The sequence below is a fragment of the Podarcis muralis genome, chromosome 1 (genome assembly GCF_964188315.1).
Source record: "Podarcis muralis chromosome 1, rPodMur119.hap1.1, whole genome shotgun sequence".
In the NCBI taxonomy this organism is placed as follows: Eukaryota; Metazoa; Chordata; class Lepidosauria; order Squamata; family Lacertidae; genus Podarcis; species Podarcis muralis.
Window position 1 is genome coordinate 132,055,437 of NC_135655.1, and position 15,712 is coordinate 132,071,148.

At 45.4% G+C, this 15,712-nt stretch overlaps 1 protein-coding gene across 1 annotated transcript in view; it reads left to right on the forward strand.

Annotated features, from left to right (window-relative positions):
* Positions 1–10,583: 10,583 nt before the first annotated feature.
* COL6A1 (collagen type VI alpha 1 chain) overlaps positions 10,584–15,712 on the forward strand; it is a 53,106-nt gene continuing 47,977 nt past the window's right edge. The window contains exons 1-2 of the mRNA XM_028703169.2: positions 10,584–10,946; positions 14,429–14,558. Of these exons, the coding sequence (XP_028559002.2) occupies positions 10,838–10,946; positions 14,429–14,558 (239 nt within the window). The 5' untranslated portion in view covers positions 10,584–10,837. The remainder of the gene's footprint in view (positions 10,947–14,428; positions 14,559–15,712) is intronic.

Genomic DNA, 15,712 nt, shown 5'->3' on the forward strand with positions numbered 1-15,712 from the left:
TGAAATTTGAGAGCCCAAAGTCTGCAGTAGGAAGAGCAGGTAATGTGCTTTTTCGTATCCATATTTGAGCCCCCTCTCCATCTCCCAGCTACAACCTGAATCACACATACATATTGCATTCCATGCATAGCAGTGTGTTTTGATGGTGGGCTTCTATGATTGACAATAAAACTGCAATGTGTAAAAGGTTTTTGAATAAAGAGCTTTTGCAAACTCCTACAGCTACCATGACTGGTGGTGATCAGACACAGATAAAGGAATAGAAAATTAATAGTGGTTAGGAAAGAAAAGTTCAGCTACTTTGTCAATGATGGTCTCTCCTCTTATTTTCTGATTTAATACAAGCCTTTAATGGGTACCCAACCACAGACCATGATGTCTCACAGGTTCCAGTTAAAATACTGTGATTATTTGATGTGGTCTCTAGGTTTTGGCTGCTGCACTTGCTGACTCCGCTGTGGTATAAGATAGAAAAATATTGCTCGTTACCCCTGATGGCCTAACTGTGAGCCAGCAGCAAATCACAACAAGCAAGTTGCAGTTTATTCTTTATTAGCAAAAACAGGATCTGCACAGGAGTGTCAGGCCTAATGAGCACAGCAACTGGAGACTGTGCCTGCGTGTTGCTTATCTCCTCTGCCCTTTTCATGATTCTTCTGGTTCTGGGAGACAAGGGTGGAGAGGAGCTTGTCGCAGCAGCAGAGGGAGACATCTGTAACTCTTCACCAGCCTGACTCATCTCTGCCTCTTGGCCTCCCTCCTTCCACTCTCCTGCTTCAGCTTCTGCCTTTGATTCTGGACTTCTCTCTCCCATAGACTCCCCCAGCTCACTAGACCCTGTTACCTCTTCCATTTCTGATACCCCCCTCTCCCAGTCTTCATTCTCCTAATTCCCCTCTTCATTGTCCTGCCACCAATGTTTGGGCTCTGAACCTTCTTCCCTTGAGGGTTCCCCAGCTGGTTTCCACCACCATTCCTCTGTGTCCAGAAGCGGCTTAGTCATGCTGGCCACATGACCTGGAAAAACTGCGGACAAACGCCGGCTCCCTCGGCCTATAGAGTGAGATGAACGCGCAACCCCAGAGTCGTCTGCGACTGGACCTAACGGTCAGGGATACCTTTACCTTTTAGAGCTCTGGCACTGATTATTTCTAATGATAAATTCTATCATTTCCATTTTATTGCATGTATTATTCCAGTCACACACTTTCAGCCTTGGGTGACAGTCTAAGAGAAAGTGGCAAGAACATAGTTTGCACCTGGGGGAGCCCTGGGACTCAGGCTAGATCAGACTTCATTGTGCAACTAACTCCTTGGTTGGTTCCCTCGGCACCCATAAATTCTCCAAACTTCTGCCATCCAAGCCCCGGTGTATTTCATTAGCCTTCTTTGTAAATATTCTTTGAGGAGCAAGCTAAGCAAGACGGGAGCAGTCATGGGTATTATTCAGACAGCGTCTGCTATTTGTTTAATGCAAATTAATCTATGTGCACAACGCCCCTTGTTGGCTTGGCCCTCATCTGGCTGCCCTTTGGTGTGTCCAGGGCTTGGGTCTCCCGTTTGCCTCAGGCTCAGTGCCAGATTTCAGCTTTTCTCTTCATTTGGCCCTGACACCTGGACTGAGCAAATGTTTGCAGCCTCTTCCAGTCCTGTAGATGCACACAAGTCCAGATCAGTTATGAGGTTCTTTTGCAAAAAGCACCACCACCTAAGGCATCAGTGTCATTTGAAAGTGAACACCTGGGAAAAGATGTCACTGCAGCCGGGGGGGGGGGGATGGGGGGTGAAAGCAACCACTAGTCTGACCAATTGAGTTAAGTTTCACTATTATTATCACTGTCAAACACATCTAAATAAAGCAAGCAAGCAAGCAATCCAGTCAGTTGTTGGAGTGGGGAGATTGAAGCTTTCTGTCTCCCCCCAGCTGCAAGAGTCGTGAAAATCACTTCTCTGCGCTGGCAATTAACCTTAGGTGAAAAGCTCTCATTGGTGTCTGGTATATCATTTCTTTTTAAACCCACAAACTGTTTGCTAATCACATCATTAGTGTAACATGTTGCATTAATAGGCACTACAAAAATTAGATACTGCCTTTGGCAAGACCCCAGTAGCTTTTCACAGCAGGATCCGCACTGAGCACATTCCCATTGCTGTTAGCATGAATTAATGCAAGGAAAGGCTCTTCTCTGCACACCCACTTTCCTAGGCAGCTTTGCACAAAGGAATGTGGCCGTGCTAAACATTTTATCTGCAGGATAAGGGAAAGGGAAACTTGTTAATCAGTTTTGCTGTTTTATTATGAAGTCAGAAATGTGGGCGGGGGGAGAACTGCTGGGTCCTTTGCTTTCTCCTCCCTGCTTTTTCTTCTCATTAGAACTCTTTTAGGTTTGGAGCTGCATCCTCGGCTGCAAAAATTCCTTCTCCAAACGACACTTATTTTCTGGGAAATCAAGCCAAACTTTCCCACAAATGCAGACGGCTATTAAAGATATATTATTACCAGATGTTTGGGGGTTTGTCCCATATAACCAGGAGCCAACAGGAGTTAATTGGAAAAAATATTAACCCTTCCAAAACCAATAGTGCACTAAAACACTCTATAGAGCTTGAACCGCTAGTTCCACAGATCACGTGCTGTAACTGTTTGGTCACCTTCATAGTGGGTTCAAAATAAACCAAAGTCCTGCCCACTTGGCCAGGTGAGATTGGGTGGGGGCCGCAGGGGACAAGAAACAATAGAAATGTGAAATGTCTGGGAAGAGAATCAGGAAGGCCACTCTGAACTCCTTGAAGGAGGGCAAGATTCACATAAAATAAACATTTATTTTAAATTAGCAAGCAAGCAAGCAAACAAACAAACAAACAAACAAATGCTTTCCGTGGCCAGAAATTAGAATTAACTCAAACCCAAGATGACCGCTTACACCAGGGGTAACCAACCATTTTGGACTAATGGGCACAGTTTGAATTTTGTGAGAGTCACAAAATGGCTGCCATAGAGGGAGGATGCCATAATGCAAAATGGCTTCCGTGGGTTGATTTAAATTGATAGCTAGCTGGGTACAGAACTGCTGAAACTGAAAAACAAAACAAAGCTAAGGGAAGGAGTTGAATGCCTGCCCACAATAAAAAGTTGTTATATTTAACTCTTGAAAAGGGCAGGGGGCTGCTTTTTCAGGATAACCTAAGTAATTATAGGGTGGTTGTGTTCATGAAAAATCCAACCACCCTCAGGGAAAGCCTTGTGTGAGGAGACCTCTGGTCAGGGATGGCAGTCCATGAGGCAGACTGAGGCAGTTGCCTCAGGCGGCAGAATCCAAGTGGTGCTTCCGGAGAAGGGAGGAGAAGTGGCTGCAGCTCCCGGGTTCTGGCGAGATCTCACAAGAGTCCCCGAGCCTGGAAGGCGCAGGCGCAAGGCTTTGCCAGGGGAGCACATGGCGCACTGTCCATGCACACCGCAGCACCTTCCCATTTTTCCTCACGCAATGAAGCAGAAGCCCACCCCTGCGCTCGCCCTGCCTTTGTCCCGGAAGAAGAAATTGCTCCTGTTCTTGAAGCAAGTTGTCGTTCTTTGAATGAAGGTTGTCATTGTTATGTACTGAAGTTCTCACCTTGGGCCAGCAGGGGGATACTGTAGATAGTTTTCACTCAGGTCCACATATGCAAATAAGGGATTGAAAGTGACGTTCAGTGATTGGATAGTTACAGAAAGTATTACAGTTGCGTTGGAGTGGAGTTCTATATAAGCAGGCTGGCTGAACCCTTCAGTTCAGTTCTGTTCTGGCCTGTGAATAAACAAGAGCTGTTTGAAGAAGTGCTGTGTCGTCTGATATGTTCACCCACAACTTAACAATCATCATCTTCTTGGTCTCGAATCAAAAGTACTGTACATTTTTCCAAATCAAATTCCTGGTGTGGGTGGGTGGGTGGGTGGGAAGCCCATGTTGTGGTGCACCCATGAATCCCACCTTGGCTACAGGGCTGAAGTGAGTGTGTCTCCGACACATTCCCCCTTTCCCAGACCTTGACTCATTCCCTCTTTTCCTTATGAGAGCAAGACTGTAAACAATTACATGTGGCAACTGTGAGGACCAGGCTGTTTCTTCCCCTTGGGGTTGCATCCTCTCTCCATCCCTCACGGCTCACACTGTGTGGCGTGCAAGAGTTGTAGTTGTCAAGCAACTCCAAGCTCCCCAGCCCTGAGGCTTCGCCATGTTCCTTGCTCCCGCTGTGGGGAGCAGCTGCCCTCTCAGCACTTTCCGGAGAGAATCAACAAATGGCACTGTCAACATGTGTAGTTAATACCCAAATACTTCCTGACCTCTCCCGGGCGGAAGTAATGAAAATACTGCTTTTTCACCCATCTCACTGTCTGCCTGATCAGCACTGCTGATAAACAGGATGTTTCTTAAACAGGAGGGCCACTTGTCAGGATCGCAACCAGGAGCACAGAAAGACCTCTTCAGAAGAAGAGGCAGCTTAGGGTCATAGCTGTCAACGTTTCCCTTTTTTTACAGCCATGAAATTTATTGAGTGCCTCTAGGTCAGTTACTATTTGTCAGCCTGACCTGACTTTTATATATATATAACAAAATTGTACACTCCATACATCTTAATTACATCTTATTTCTCTTTTTTTACTTCCCTCAATTTGTCTGCCAATCCTTCATATTTTAACTTTTAACACATTTCTACGTTATTCTTTATAATGTTACTGTAACCTTCAACTCATTTTTAATTCTTATTATAATATTCTCCCATCACAGCGCTTCATTAAAACTTACAAACGTAATCTGATTATCACTTAATTTTTGCAAATATTCAATAAATTTTTCCCAATCTTCTGTAAATCTTTGATCTCGTCGATTTCGGATCCTTCCTGTCATTCTATCCAGTTCTGCATAGTCCATCATTTTAGTTCTCCATTCTTCTATCATAGGTAGTTCCTCCTGTTTCCATTTCTGGGCCATCAGTATTCTTGCCGCTGTCACTGCATATAGAAATAACTTCTTTTCTTTCTTGTTTATCTCATTACCTGTAATGCCTAATAAAAATGCTTCTGGTTTCTTAACAAATGTATATTTCAACATTTTCTTCAATTCATTATATAATATTTCTTAAAAGCTTTTTACTTTCTTACATTCCCACCACATATGATAAAATGTACCTTCTTTTTCTTTACATTTCCAACATTTGTTACTAGTCTTATACATTTGTTACTAGTCTTTTTTTAAGGGAAATCCCCTTATTCCGAATAGGATTCCTCGCAAGAAAAGGGAACAGTTGACAGCTATGCTTAGGACTCTGTGGAGAACTCTTGATGGGTGTTTTCACATTAACTTGCTCAGGCATTCCCAGGTCCTTCATACCAGTTTCAAGTACTCGCCCTACAGTAACGGATCTTTATATTTTACTGGTATGTTTACATTGATACGTTTTGTGACTGCTACTTTTTATGGCTGATTATAAACTTCCTTAATACCCTGGACTGAAAGGTGGTATATAAAGTTTTAGAAACATGGTAGAATGCAGTTCTATTTTTCAACCTAAAATACCGAGGTTATGTTTGAATCTTTTTCCCTTAATGAGAATGAGAACCCAAAGATGCTTTATTTGGAAGTAACCCAAAGGTTTTAAAGGTGTCATATGTTGTCACGTGTGTGTGAGAGAGAGAGAGAGGGGGGGGGAGGGAGGGAGGGAGAGAGAGAGAGAGAGAGAGAGAGGGGGGGGGAGGGAGGGAGGGAGAGAGAGAGAGAGAGAGAGAGAGAGAGAGAGAGAGAGAGAGAGATTAACACTGCAGTCCTTTCTAGGCACATCAGATGTAAGATGTGAGAGCTGGACCATAAAGAAGGCTGATCGCTGAAGAATTGATGCTTTTGAATTATGGTGCTGGAGGAGACTCTTGAGAGTCCCATGGACTGCAAGAAGATCAAACGCATCCATTCTAAAGGAAATCAGCCCTGAGTGCTCACTGGAAGGACAGATCCTGAAGCTGAGGCTCCAATACTTTGGCCACCTCATGAGAAGAGAAGACTCCCTGGAAAAGACCCTGATGCTGGGAAAGATGGAGGGCACAAGGAGAAGGGGGCGACAGAGGACGAGATGGTTGGACAGTCTTCTCGAAGCTACCAGCATGAGTTTGACCAAACTGCAGGAGGCAGTGGAAGACAGGAGTGCCTGGCGTGCTCTGGTCCATGGGGTCATGAAGAGTTGGACACGACTAAACAACTAAAGAACAACAAAAAGATGCATTGAGTTAACTGAAACTTACTACCCAATAAGCGGAGGGTTCATCTCTGTTGGTGCCAGCCTCCTTAAAAACGTCTCTTTAAAAAAAGAAATGCTGCAGCCACCGTCTTAATTTTCCCAGAATCCCAGCAGCGGATCACGAGACAAACCTAGGGAATTCAGTGGTGTCAGCATCATGTGCTATCAGAATCAGGCTCCAGTTGGCAGGCTCTGACCCAGGACGAGGAAGAAATGTTGGGGTGGGGAGCTGGATGGTGAGAGCCTGAGAAGAAGGGCTCTTCCCCTTCCACTCCAACTTCCATAGCTTGGGAAGAGGGAGCAGGGAGCCATTTGTCATGCCCCCCTACTGCCCCACCTGCATGAAACAGACAAGAAGGGAGCCAGTACCAGAGGTGGCAATGGCTGAACAGGCGCCAGATAGGAGGGTGCAGTCTGCTCACACTTTAGGGGTGCTACCTTTGCAAATGAGAAGAGGACCCCTCTGAAGGAGCACACATTTGCAATTTCGACATCCCTGTAAGGTGTGCGAGTCGAGTGAGTGAGTGCACCATGCCTCATCTTTGAAAACTTGGTGGGCAGGAGGCGGAGACTTATTGGGGCATCTCCATTGCTCTCACCCAGCTCTGAACTTCTTGTTCTGCTCTTGAACTCCTGAGCCTTGTGTCTGCTGCTGAGCATGTCCTTCTTACTTAAAAGTTAAGAGCTTCTGCTCATGTGTGGGGGGTTTGGGGGGGCAGGACAGTAAGATGTATCTGCCTCACCCACTTCTTCTCTTTGGGTCCTTGGGCTGCACATCACCACTCTGCCCTGGCTGCAGCCCCGAAATCCATCCTGCCACCCCCTTGTGAAGCTCACAGGGCTTAGTCATGCCTGGGAGGGTGGGCTGTTTCCTGCATATTTCCTCAACGGCGGCGCTTGAGTATGGAATGTATCTTTCCATTTGACTTCTGGTCTTTCATTCCAGCGTGCAATTCTTTCCTCCCCACAAGGGGTGGGCTACACCATCATTTAAGTTTCCTTTCCTCTTGACTTGTTACTCCCTTTTCACATGCAGCCCCAGCCCCCCAGAAGTCAGTTCTGTTTCATCAATCTCATGTATTTTGCAACATGAAACTATGTTTCTTTAATTATTACCATCGGTGCATAAGTGAAAATGCCACTACATGAACACCCTTGCTTTACAGAACATATTTCTTTAATGCTGTTAATGTTGGTTTTAAGTTCTGGATGGGGGAAGTGCTTTTCTCAGGAAACAATGCTTCTGTGGAAAAGATGCACAGTTCCAGACCTTAAAAGGTAGCTGCTTTCGGTGATTCCGTTTTTCTGATGCACAGAAAATTTTTGGAGAAACGAGGGACCCCTTGAGAGCTTGCCTGCTCTTACGAAACCAGCTGCAGATCCACGCTCGGCAGCCAAGGGGGAGCTGTTGCTCTTTCCTCCAGAAAAGTCTTCCTTTCCGAGCAGCTGGGATCTGGCCCAGCTGCAAGGCTGCCAGGAAAGCATGTGTCCTTGATTCCTTCCAGATGTGAAACAACTCCCATATATAGTCAAAGATGAACGGCAAAAGCCATACCATTATCATTAGGCTTTAGCAGAGAGTTGACTCCTTTCCAGTTTGTACTGTTCAAAGCAGCCATGAAGACGTTTTAAAACGACCAAAGTTCCCTTAACTCCACTACTTCTTTTTTCCCAGTAATAAAGACGCAACTGTTTTGCGCAAGAAACTTTTTGCTAAAGCTTCACTAAGAAAAGAGGGAAAACACAATACCCTTTCTGGGATGGTCTGCTGGTGTGTTGTAATGAAAATCTAAAGTCTAGTTCATATTTAAGAAACCAGCTGGAGTTTTGGGGGGTGGGGCAAGGATCCTGTGAATGCAGATTCCCTCTTCCCATTCCTGAACTAGAGCGGAAATCAATGCCAGCCCTACCATTAGGCAGAATGAGGAGGCCACTTCAGGCAGGAGGGAGTGGAGGTGAAATACAGGTGTCACCAGTGCAGAAATAAAACCCAACTGCCGGTCTGATCGGATTTTATCTATGGAAAGGGAGTTGCTATCTTGCTATTTGCCTCAGCCCTGGTTGAAATACAGGCAACCCCCCATTTAGGTGGGAGTTACATTCCCAGGCACCAGGCATGTTAGTGAAATTGTGTATAATTGAAACCCATTGAAAAAGCTGCAAAAAGCCCTGCCCCACCCCCACCCCCATTCTGCCCTTTTAGTGACGTTTCAGTGACGTCTTTATGAGGTTTCTGGGTCACTTCCAGGTTGGGTGTGATGCATGTATACACAGTCATGCACATTTTGAATGCACATAAAGGGGGGCTGCCTGTATATAGAAAAAGGAACCGCCAAACTGGAGCCAGCCCTGCAGTGGCTATGCTGGGACCTATTGTCTCTCCCCCCCCCCCCCCCTCAGCACAAGGCAGATGCATCCAGTTGCAGAGCAGGAAATTTGAAATAACACAAATGCTGATGCAAGTCCTCTTCATGAGTTACTTGAATGAAGAGAGTCAGCCCAGTGGTCGGGGCAGCAGGGCCCCACATCCAGCCCCACCCCACTCCAAAGTTGTGTGGCTCCTCACACCATTGGCAGCTTTATTATGATGTCTACAAGCGGAGGCTCCCCAGGTAATGTTGAGTCCCAGGCCATCACTCCACATTGGAAACGGGGGGGGGGGGGACGGGACTCTAAGCAAGTTCTTAAATTTAAAATTGTTAACAGTCACCTACTTCATGTGGTAAACCGTGCAGAGGCCTAAGATCTTACTGCATCTCCATCACTGCCTGGGTACCGATCTGAGTGGGTCAACACTAACAGTTCAGACTCCTGCCCCATTTACTTAGATTAACTCATTCCTTTTCATTTCTGAGTGGGGATCATTACTGTCAACCATTTATCAGTGAAAACTGAAATCCCCAAGAGTTGACCATTTAGAAGTCTTTCTTGTTGTGCTCCTGGGTTAATAAACTTTTATCTTCTCAGCTTTTACTGTTATGTACTGAAGTTCTCACCCTGGGCCAGCAGGGGGATACTGTAGATAGTTTTCACTCAGGTCCACATATGCAAATCAGGGATTGAAAGTGACGTTCAGTGATTGGATAGTTACAGAAAGTTGTTACAGTTGCGTGGTACTGGAGCTCTATATAAGCAGGCTGGCTGAACCCTTCAGTTCAGTTCTGGCCTGAGAATAAACAGGAGCTGTTTGAAGAATCGCTGTGTCGTCTGATATGTTCACCCACAACTTAACATTTACCATTCAGTAGATTCAGCTGAACGGTCTCTCTTGGCAAAACCCCATACTGGTGCTAGAAGGGTGGAGTTGGGACAAGCAAATAAGTGGTGCAATGAGGCAAAGCAGAAGGGCTTTGCTGGGAACAACTGTTAAAAGAACTGGACAAGAAGCATGAATATGAAGTTTGCTTATAGGAAAACTACCACATTTTAAAACCAAAAGGGGGGCATTTTTTCCACCATTTGCGATGAGCATATTCAGTTGTACTAACCATGCAGATATTACTTTATTAGTTGCAGATACAAAGTTAGACAAAGGCCTTGATTTACACAATTTGTTATAAATACTTTCATTCTAATTGCAATAGCGTAACAGTTGAGAGGAAGACTGAAAATGAGTCAGGGGACATTTTGGGGAAGAGAGGGAAAACAAGGCTGCAATGCATGCTTGGGAAAGCCTTCCAATTATTCAGGCTTAATGCAATGAAGGAAAGAGCAACGGGGAGGAATGCAGCAGAGACGGTGGGGACCTTCATGAGGCAAGATGTTCCACAAAGCATCACCAACACCTGCTTTATGTCACACCTGATGCAGAGTTCTGGAAAACTCAGAAGCTGGACAGATTTTTTGATAATTCTGTTGGTCCTAATAACGATAGATTTTAGAACATAAATGCAGTTTACCAAATGTATCTAGAGCAAAATTACAAAAAGACCAACTTTGTAGGCTTCAACTCTGTTATATCTTAAGAGGCTTCAACTCTATTATATTAGATACCCATTTGATACAACTCTGCTCATTTTTCATCTTTACTTGTTAGCCATCTAAACATCCTTTATATCCTGAATATTTCATTGGACACTAGAGTCAGCCGTTATACAAAAACATGAATTAACGTGTGTTTCTGCATTGTGAGCCATTAATCAGTTGCAAGCATATGAGGACAGGTAGCAATAATTTTGTAATGGAGCTAAATTACGTTTTAGTATGAGGAGCACAGCCATGTTTGAAGAAGGCAGTGGCAAAACTGAACTCAGAGAAGGGAGACTTCAAAATGGGCTGGTGTGTTTCATGACTCACTAGCTAGTGCTGCAGTTCAGCCGAATCTGACACTACTGTTATGTTCCCTCCCTCCTGGAAGGAGAGCTCCAGCTCCTGCAAATCCAAGCCGCCTCCTCTTCTTAATTCCCTTCCTTTCTCCTTCCACTCTCTGGAAACTCAGGGACAGAGCAGAAACTTAATAATAATTGCAAACTAGGTGATAATTGTCACCCTCTGAGTCCTGGGCTCCCTCTCTTTTTTTCCTTAAATTTGTCCTCAAGTCTCAGTAAATGATAACTACAATCCTTGCAAGATGAAGTTTGCTTACTTTTTCCCAGCCTTCCTACTTCAGGGCTGCTTTCTTTTCAGAACAGTTCTTGCTCAAGCAACCGCAGTCTCCAATGGTGCAGCAACATTTCAAGGTAAGAACATATTTTCACAGTGTGTTGCTTTCTCCTCACTTATGCTTACTGCCATCTTACTACGTTGAAATGAAACAACTGAGTATCAGTCCATGATCTAACAGTCTGCCGTGTTATTTCAGATCAGAGTTTGGGCGTTAACTTTTATGCTAACTTTTAAGTTTGTCTGACTTATACAAATATGAAAATCAGTAACAGGACAGCAGTATATGCCCCACATTGGCAAGCAAAGGTTAGCAATCATACATATGTTTTTTGTCAGAGATTCTTTTCTGTGCTGAGTTTCAGTACAAGCCAAGCCTGTATGTCCCAATAATACGGTGACTAATAAGCCATTATGGAAGTCACCAGATTTTGCTAACTCTTTCAAAAATTACAAACTTGTATTCCTTCTTTGTTTTGAAGAACTCGTTAAGGGATATCTGAGGATTATAGCCCCACTTTTTGATGAAGAAAGAGCTTTAAGTAGTGTCTCTACTGTAGTGAGCATTGAGCTTTGGAGATAAATACTCATGTTAAAAATGAAATGAAAATGAATACCAAAAAAAATGGCCAAAAGAAGAAGAAAAAAGCTGCAGAAGAAAAAAGAAAAGAAGGGTGCTTTATATGTACTTTTGACATAGCAGATATTCTTAGTGTAATCCTCTTTTTATATTAGGAATAGGAAGTAGTGGCTCATTTTACTGTCTCAGGCTGTGTTCATTTTTCTTCAGTTTCCCTCTAAAAGCAATGCTCTTGAGCAGAGTCTTTCAACTAAATATCAGCTGTGTTTATGTGTGTGTGTGTATATGTGTGTGCAGAATCACACCTGTTGGTCCTGTCTCTGACATCCGTGTATTTGAGTGACGTGGGCACAGAAGCTTATGTGTGCATCCTCTAATAAGGGAGTTGGATTTGGATGTGCAACTTATGCTCTCCATTGGCAGGCAACCCCCCACAGGCCCTCTGTGAAGATATCCTGAGAGCAGGAAGGTCAGGGATGGCAAAGGGAAGGGATCGAGATGCAATCCTGACCCCTTTCTCCACATGAAGAGCTCTACAAAGATAATCCAGCTGCCCAAGGCTAGTGACAGTTTCTGGCATCTGCAATATATATCTGCAATATATATTGTAGATGATATTCCAAAACCATAAGTAATAATATTTTAGAGGGTTCTAAACCTTATGACTAAAGCCACCCAGAGGGACCTTCTTTTCTTTTTCTTAGCTCGCAGATTTCCAGGCCAGAGACTGCTGTCGAGGCTCATTCAGGGGTGTCAACTTGAATAAAATATGGGGGGGGGGGGGCGGTAAGTCCAGTCCCACATAATTGATCACAAGATGTGACACATACACACCATTTGAATACACACAACTTGGGGGGGGGGGCAGCCCCCTCAAATATTTTATTGGGTTGAGAAGGGAACTCTGCCCCTAGGAGTTGGGTCCTATGGACTCATTGGAGTTTCAGAAGTGAGTTGCCATGTTGGGGGGGGGGGGAGTGGCAGGGTGATATTAGAGAATCACAAGGTCCAATTCCTGTTTGGGTGTGAGGGCCTCTGCACTGTGGCCCACATGCCTCGTTTTATTTATATATATTGATTCATTTAAATTAGTTTAATAATAATACTGAGCATTTACATAGCACTATTTAAAGAGTTAGGGACGCGGGTGGCGCTGTGGGTAAAAGCCTCAGCGCCTAGGGCTTGCCGATCAAAAGGTCGGCGGTTCGAATCCCCGCGGCGGGGTGCGCTCCCGTTGCTCGGTCCCAGCGCCTGCCAACCTAGCAGTTCGAAAGCACCCCCGGGTGCAAGTAGATAAATAGGGACCGCTTTCTAGCGGGAAGGTAAACGACGTTTCCGTGTGCGGCTCTGGCTTGCCAGAACAGCGATGTCACGCTGGCCACGTGACCCGGAAGTGTCTCCGGACAGCGCTGGCCCCCGGCCTCTTGAGTGAGATGGGCGCACAACCCCAGAGTCTGTCAAGACTGGCCCGTACGGGCAGGGGTACCTTTACCTTTTATTTAAAGAGTTTCATGTCCCTTATATTGTGATAAGGTCCTTGGAAGGTCATTCCTTTCTTTTAACTCCATATTCAAAGGGTGGGGATGTATGAAGCTATGCGAGAGCTTTCTGCCTCCGGCCACCAGCCAAGCTCCAAGCAGATCAACAAAAGACAACACGAGGGCTAATAATGTATTGGCAATATTTATGAAACACTATCAGTTGTTTCTTAATTCATAAACAAATTCATAAACAAAAGCCATATAATACGTGCAAGAAGTCACAGACTAATAGAAGTCAAATGAATATTCCATCAACAGGCATGCTTAGAATGGTGTGTGACCACAAAGAAACACTGAAGTTGAGGCAGAAAGCCTTTCCACAGTTCATATCTATATCAAAGTTTGGTGGAGAATGAACTGGAGCTGGGTGGTGCAGCAAACAGAACAGTTCTTCCAGGATAATGAACTGTTTCAACGATATTTCTTCATCAGCAAGTTAATAGTCCCCAAAGAGCTCTCACTCAAAAGTACAGTAGGCTGATCCAAGCAGAGGGAGGACCTCCTCATCTGCAGATTAGGCTACAGTCCCAGTGGCTAAGGCCACTGCATTCAGTGTGGCTTACTTCCAAGTAAACAGGCAGAGGACAGCACTCTTACACAGCAGTCCTAAGAGGCGATAGGGAGACATACAGCCTCTTGCCTGCCAGGATGGAACGTGGGGGCATTTACACCCCCCTTTTCTGCCCTAGATCCAGTCTGGCACCTTATTCAGGATCTGGGAGATCCATGGCTGTCCGTGCTCCATCCCACCCCCATAACACACTGTTCGGGGGCCCTTAAATAGGCTGCAGCTTGGGGAAACACTGTGGGCAGAAGTCGCCATGCTTTCCACAGCTGCAGCAGGACCCCCCTCTGACAGTAGAGCCCCGTGGAGGTGGAGGAAAGCAGATGGAGACACCTGGGGGTAGGACTACAGCTCTGGCTCCTCAGGACTGCTGTTCTATTGTGGACGTCTTCTGCCACATGCTCTGGGCACAATAATCGTGCATTAGCAGTGGATTTATTCTGCTTTATCTTGTTCTGTGATGCTGCCTAATACCACCACATTCTTGCTGTCAAGAGGGGCACCGAAAGAAGGGCAAAAGTCAACCTGAACATTTGTGGCACAAAGCGATGGGATTTCAGCAGGAAGTTCCTAAATGTGCACTGACTAGAAAGGAAGCCGTGTGACTGACCCATCAGTATGGAAAGAAGGGTCTTGTATGACACCCCCCCCCCACCCCCTGCATAGCATCATGATCACAAATGATCATGGATGCACAATAAAAAGGTTGTCTGGATGGGCTCTATGTCACATAGGTACTACACTGCAATGCCGTCCCCCCACCGAAAAAGACCCTCTCAGGTGTACTTCATCATGAAGTATTGCAGACTTTCTGGAGAATCTTGTATTATAAAGAGTGTTCTTTTTAAACTTCCTCTTTCTGATTTTGCACAGATTGTCCTGTGGATCTGTTTTTCGTCTTGGATACCTCTGAGAGTGTTGCCTTAAGAGAAAAGCCTTTTGGGGCCTTGGTGGATCAAGTTAAAGCATTCACCAACCGATTCCTTGATAAGTTAACTGACAGGTAAATGTTGCATGAACTGCCCTGGCAATCCTACAACAAACATCTGATACGGTCTTTTGTCTTGTTCTAAACATTCAAGGCACATTTTTACACAGTAAGAATAGTAACTTCATTTGAAAAGCATGCATTTTATGTGGGTTTTATACTTCCTAATCATTGTTCAAAATTCCTGCTGCATTTCATATGGAGAAGAATGTTCTGCAGTCTCCTGCTCTAAACTGCAGGTGGTAGTGGTATTCCAAAATTCCTGGTCTTGTTTTATGTTTGGGCAGACCAATGTCGGGGGGGGGGGGGAATGCTGCTTTCATATTTAAGTAGAGCTGAACTTGTTTTCCTTACCTCGCCTTTGTGCACCCTGATGAAACACAAGTTGATGTTTTTCTATTGTGGTGATAAGTTGCGTTTCCAGGTGGAGTGAAACCACTGGTGGTGGGGCCAAGGCAAGATAAAGTTACAATAACTTCAGGACAACCAACCGTGATTTAAACAGGCCACAATTTTATTGATTACAGACGTTAGAAGGTTTTGGTGCAGACATTGGGGGGGTGTATCCTGAATCAACTGACCTGTCTGCCGGTTGATTATTTGGCAAGATTACCCAATGTTAAGGATCGCCCTATGATGTACATCAAATCAGGGCAACTCCCCCCCCCCCATCACAATTTTCGGGGGTGGCATGACCCATCCACCCTCCCTCATCTGGGGTGTCCAGACAGATGCACCTCCCTGGATCCCTTTAAGGGGATCCCCGATCCTTTGGAGCAAGACCCCACCCCTTGGCCATTTGGACTAAGAACCCAGCCTTGTCCCCATCAACTTGTGACAGTGCCTACGAGGCAGGCAAAACCCCCAGACAGGCCCAATTTGTCTGAAGGCAAATTCTTCACTGGCCCCAAAGCTGGCGAATAAAGGTTTCCATGGCAAGGTCCTCTGTGGGAGCTGCCTGCTTGCCCTCGGGCAGCCCCGCCACATAAGGAGCAGGGCAGGCAGGCAGGGAAACCAGTGACAACTGAGCTGCGGCCTGGGTGCCCTGGGCTTCTATAGCCGGAGAGTCTTCCCTCTGGCCAGTTCCCCAAACCATGCCCCATGGCTTCAACTGTGGGTGAGCCCTAGCAGCCAGTGGGGGCCCAGCGGAGGAAGAAGTGACGTCTCTC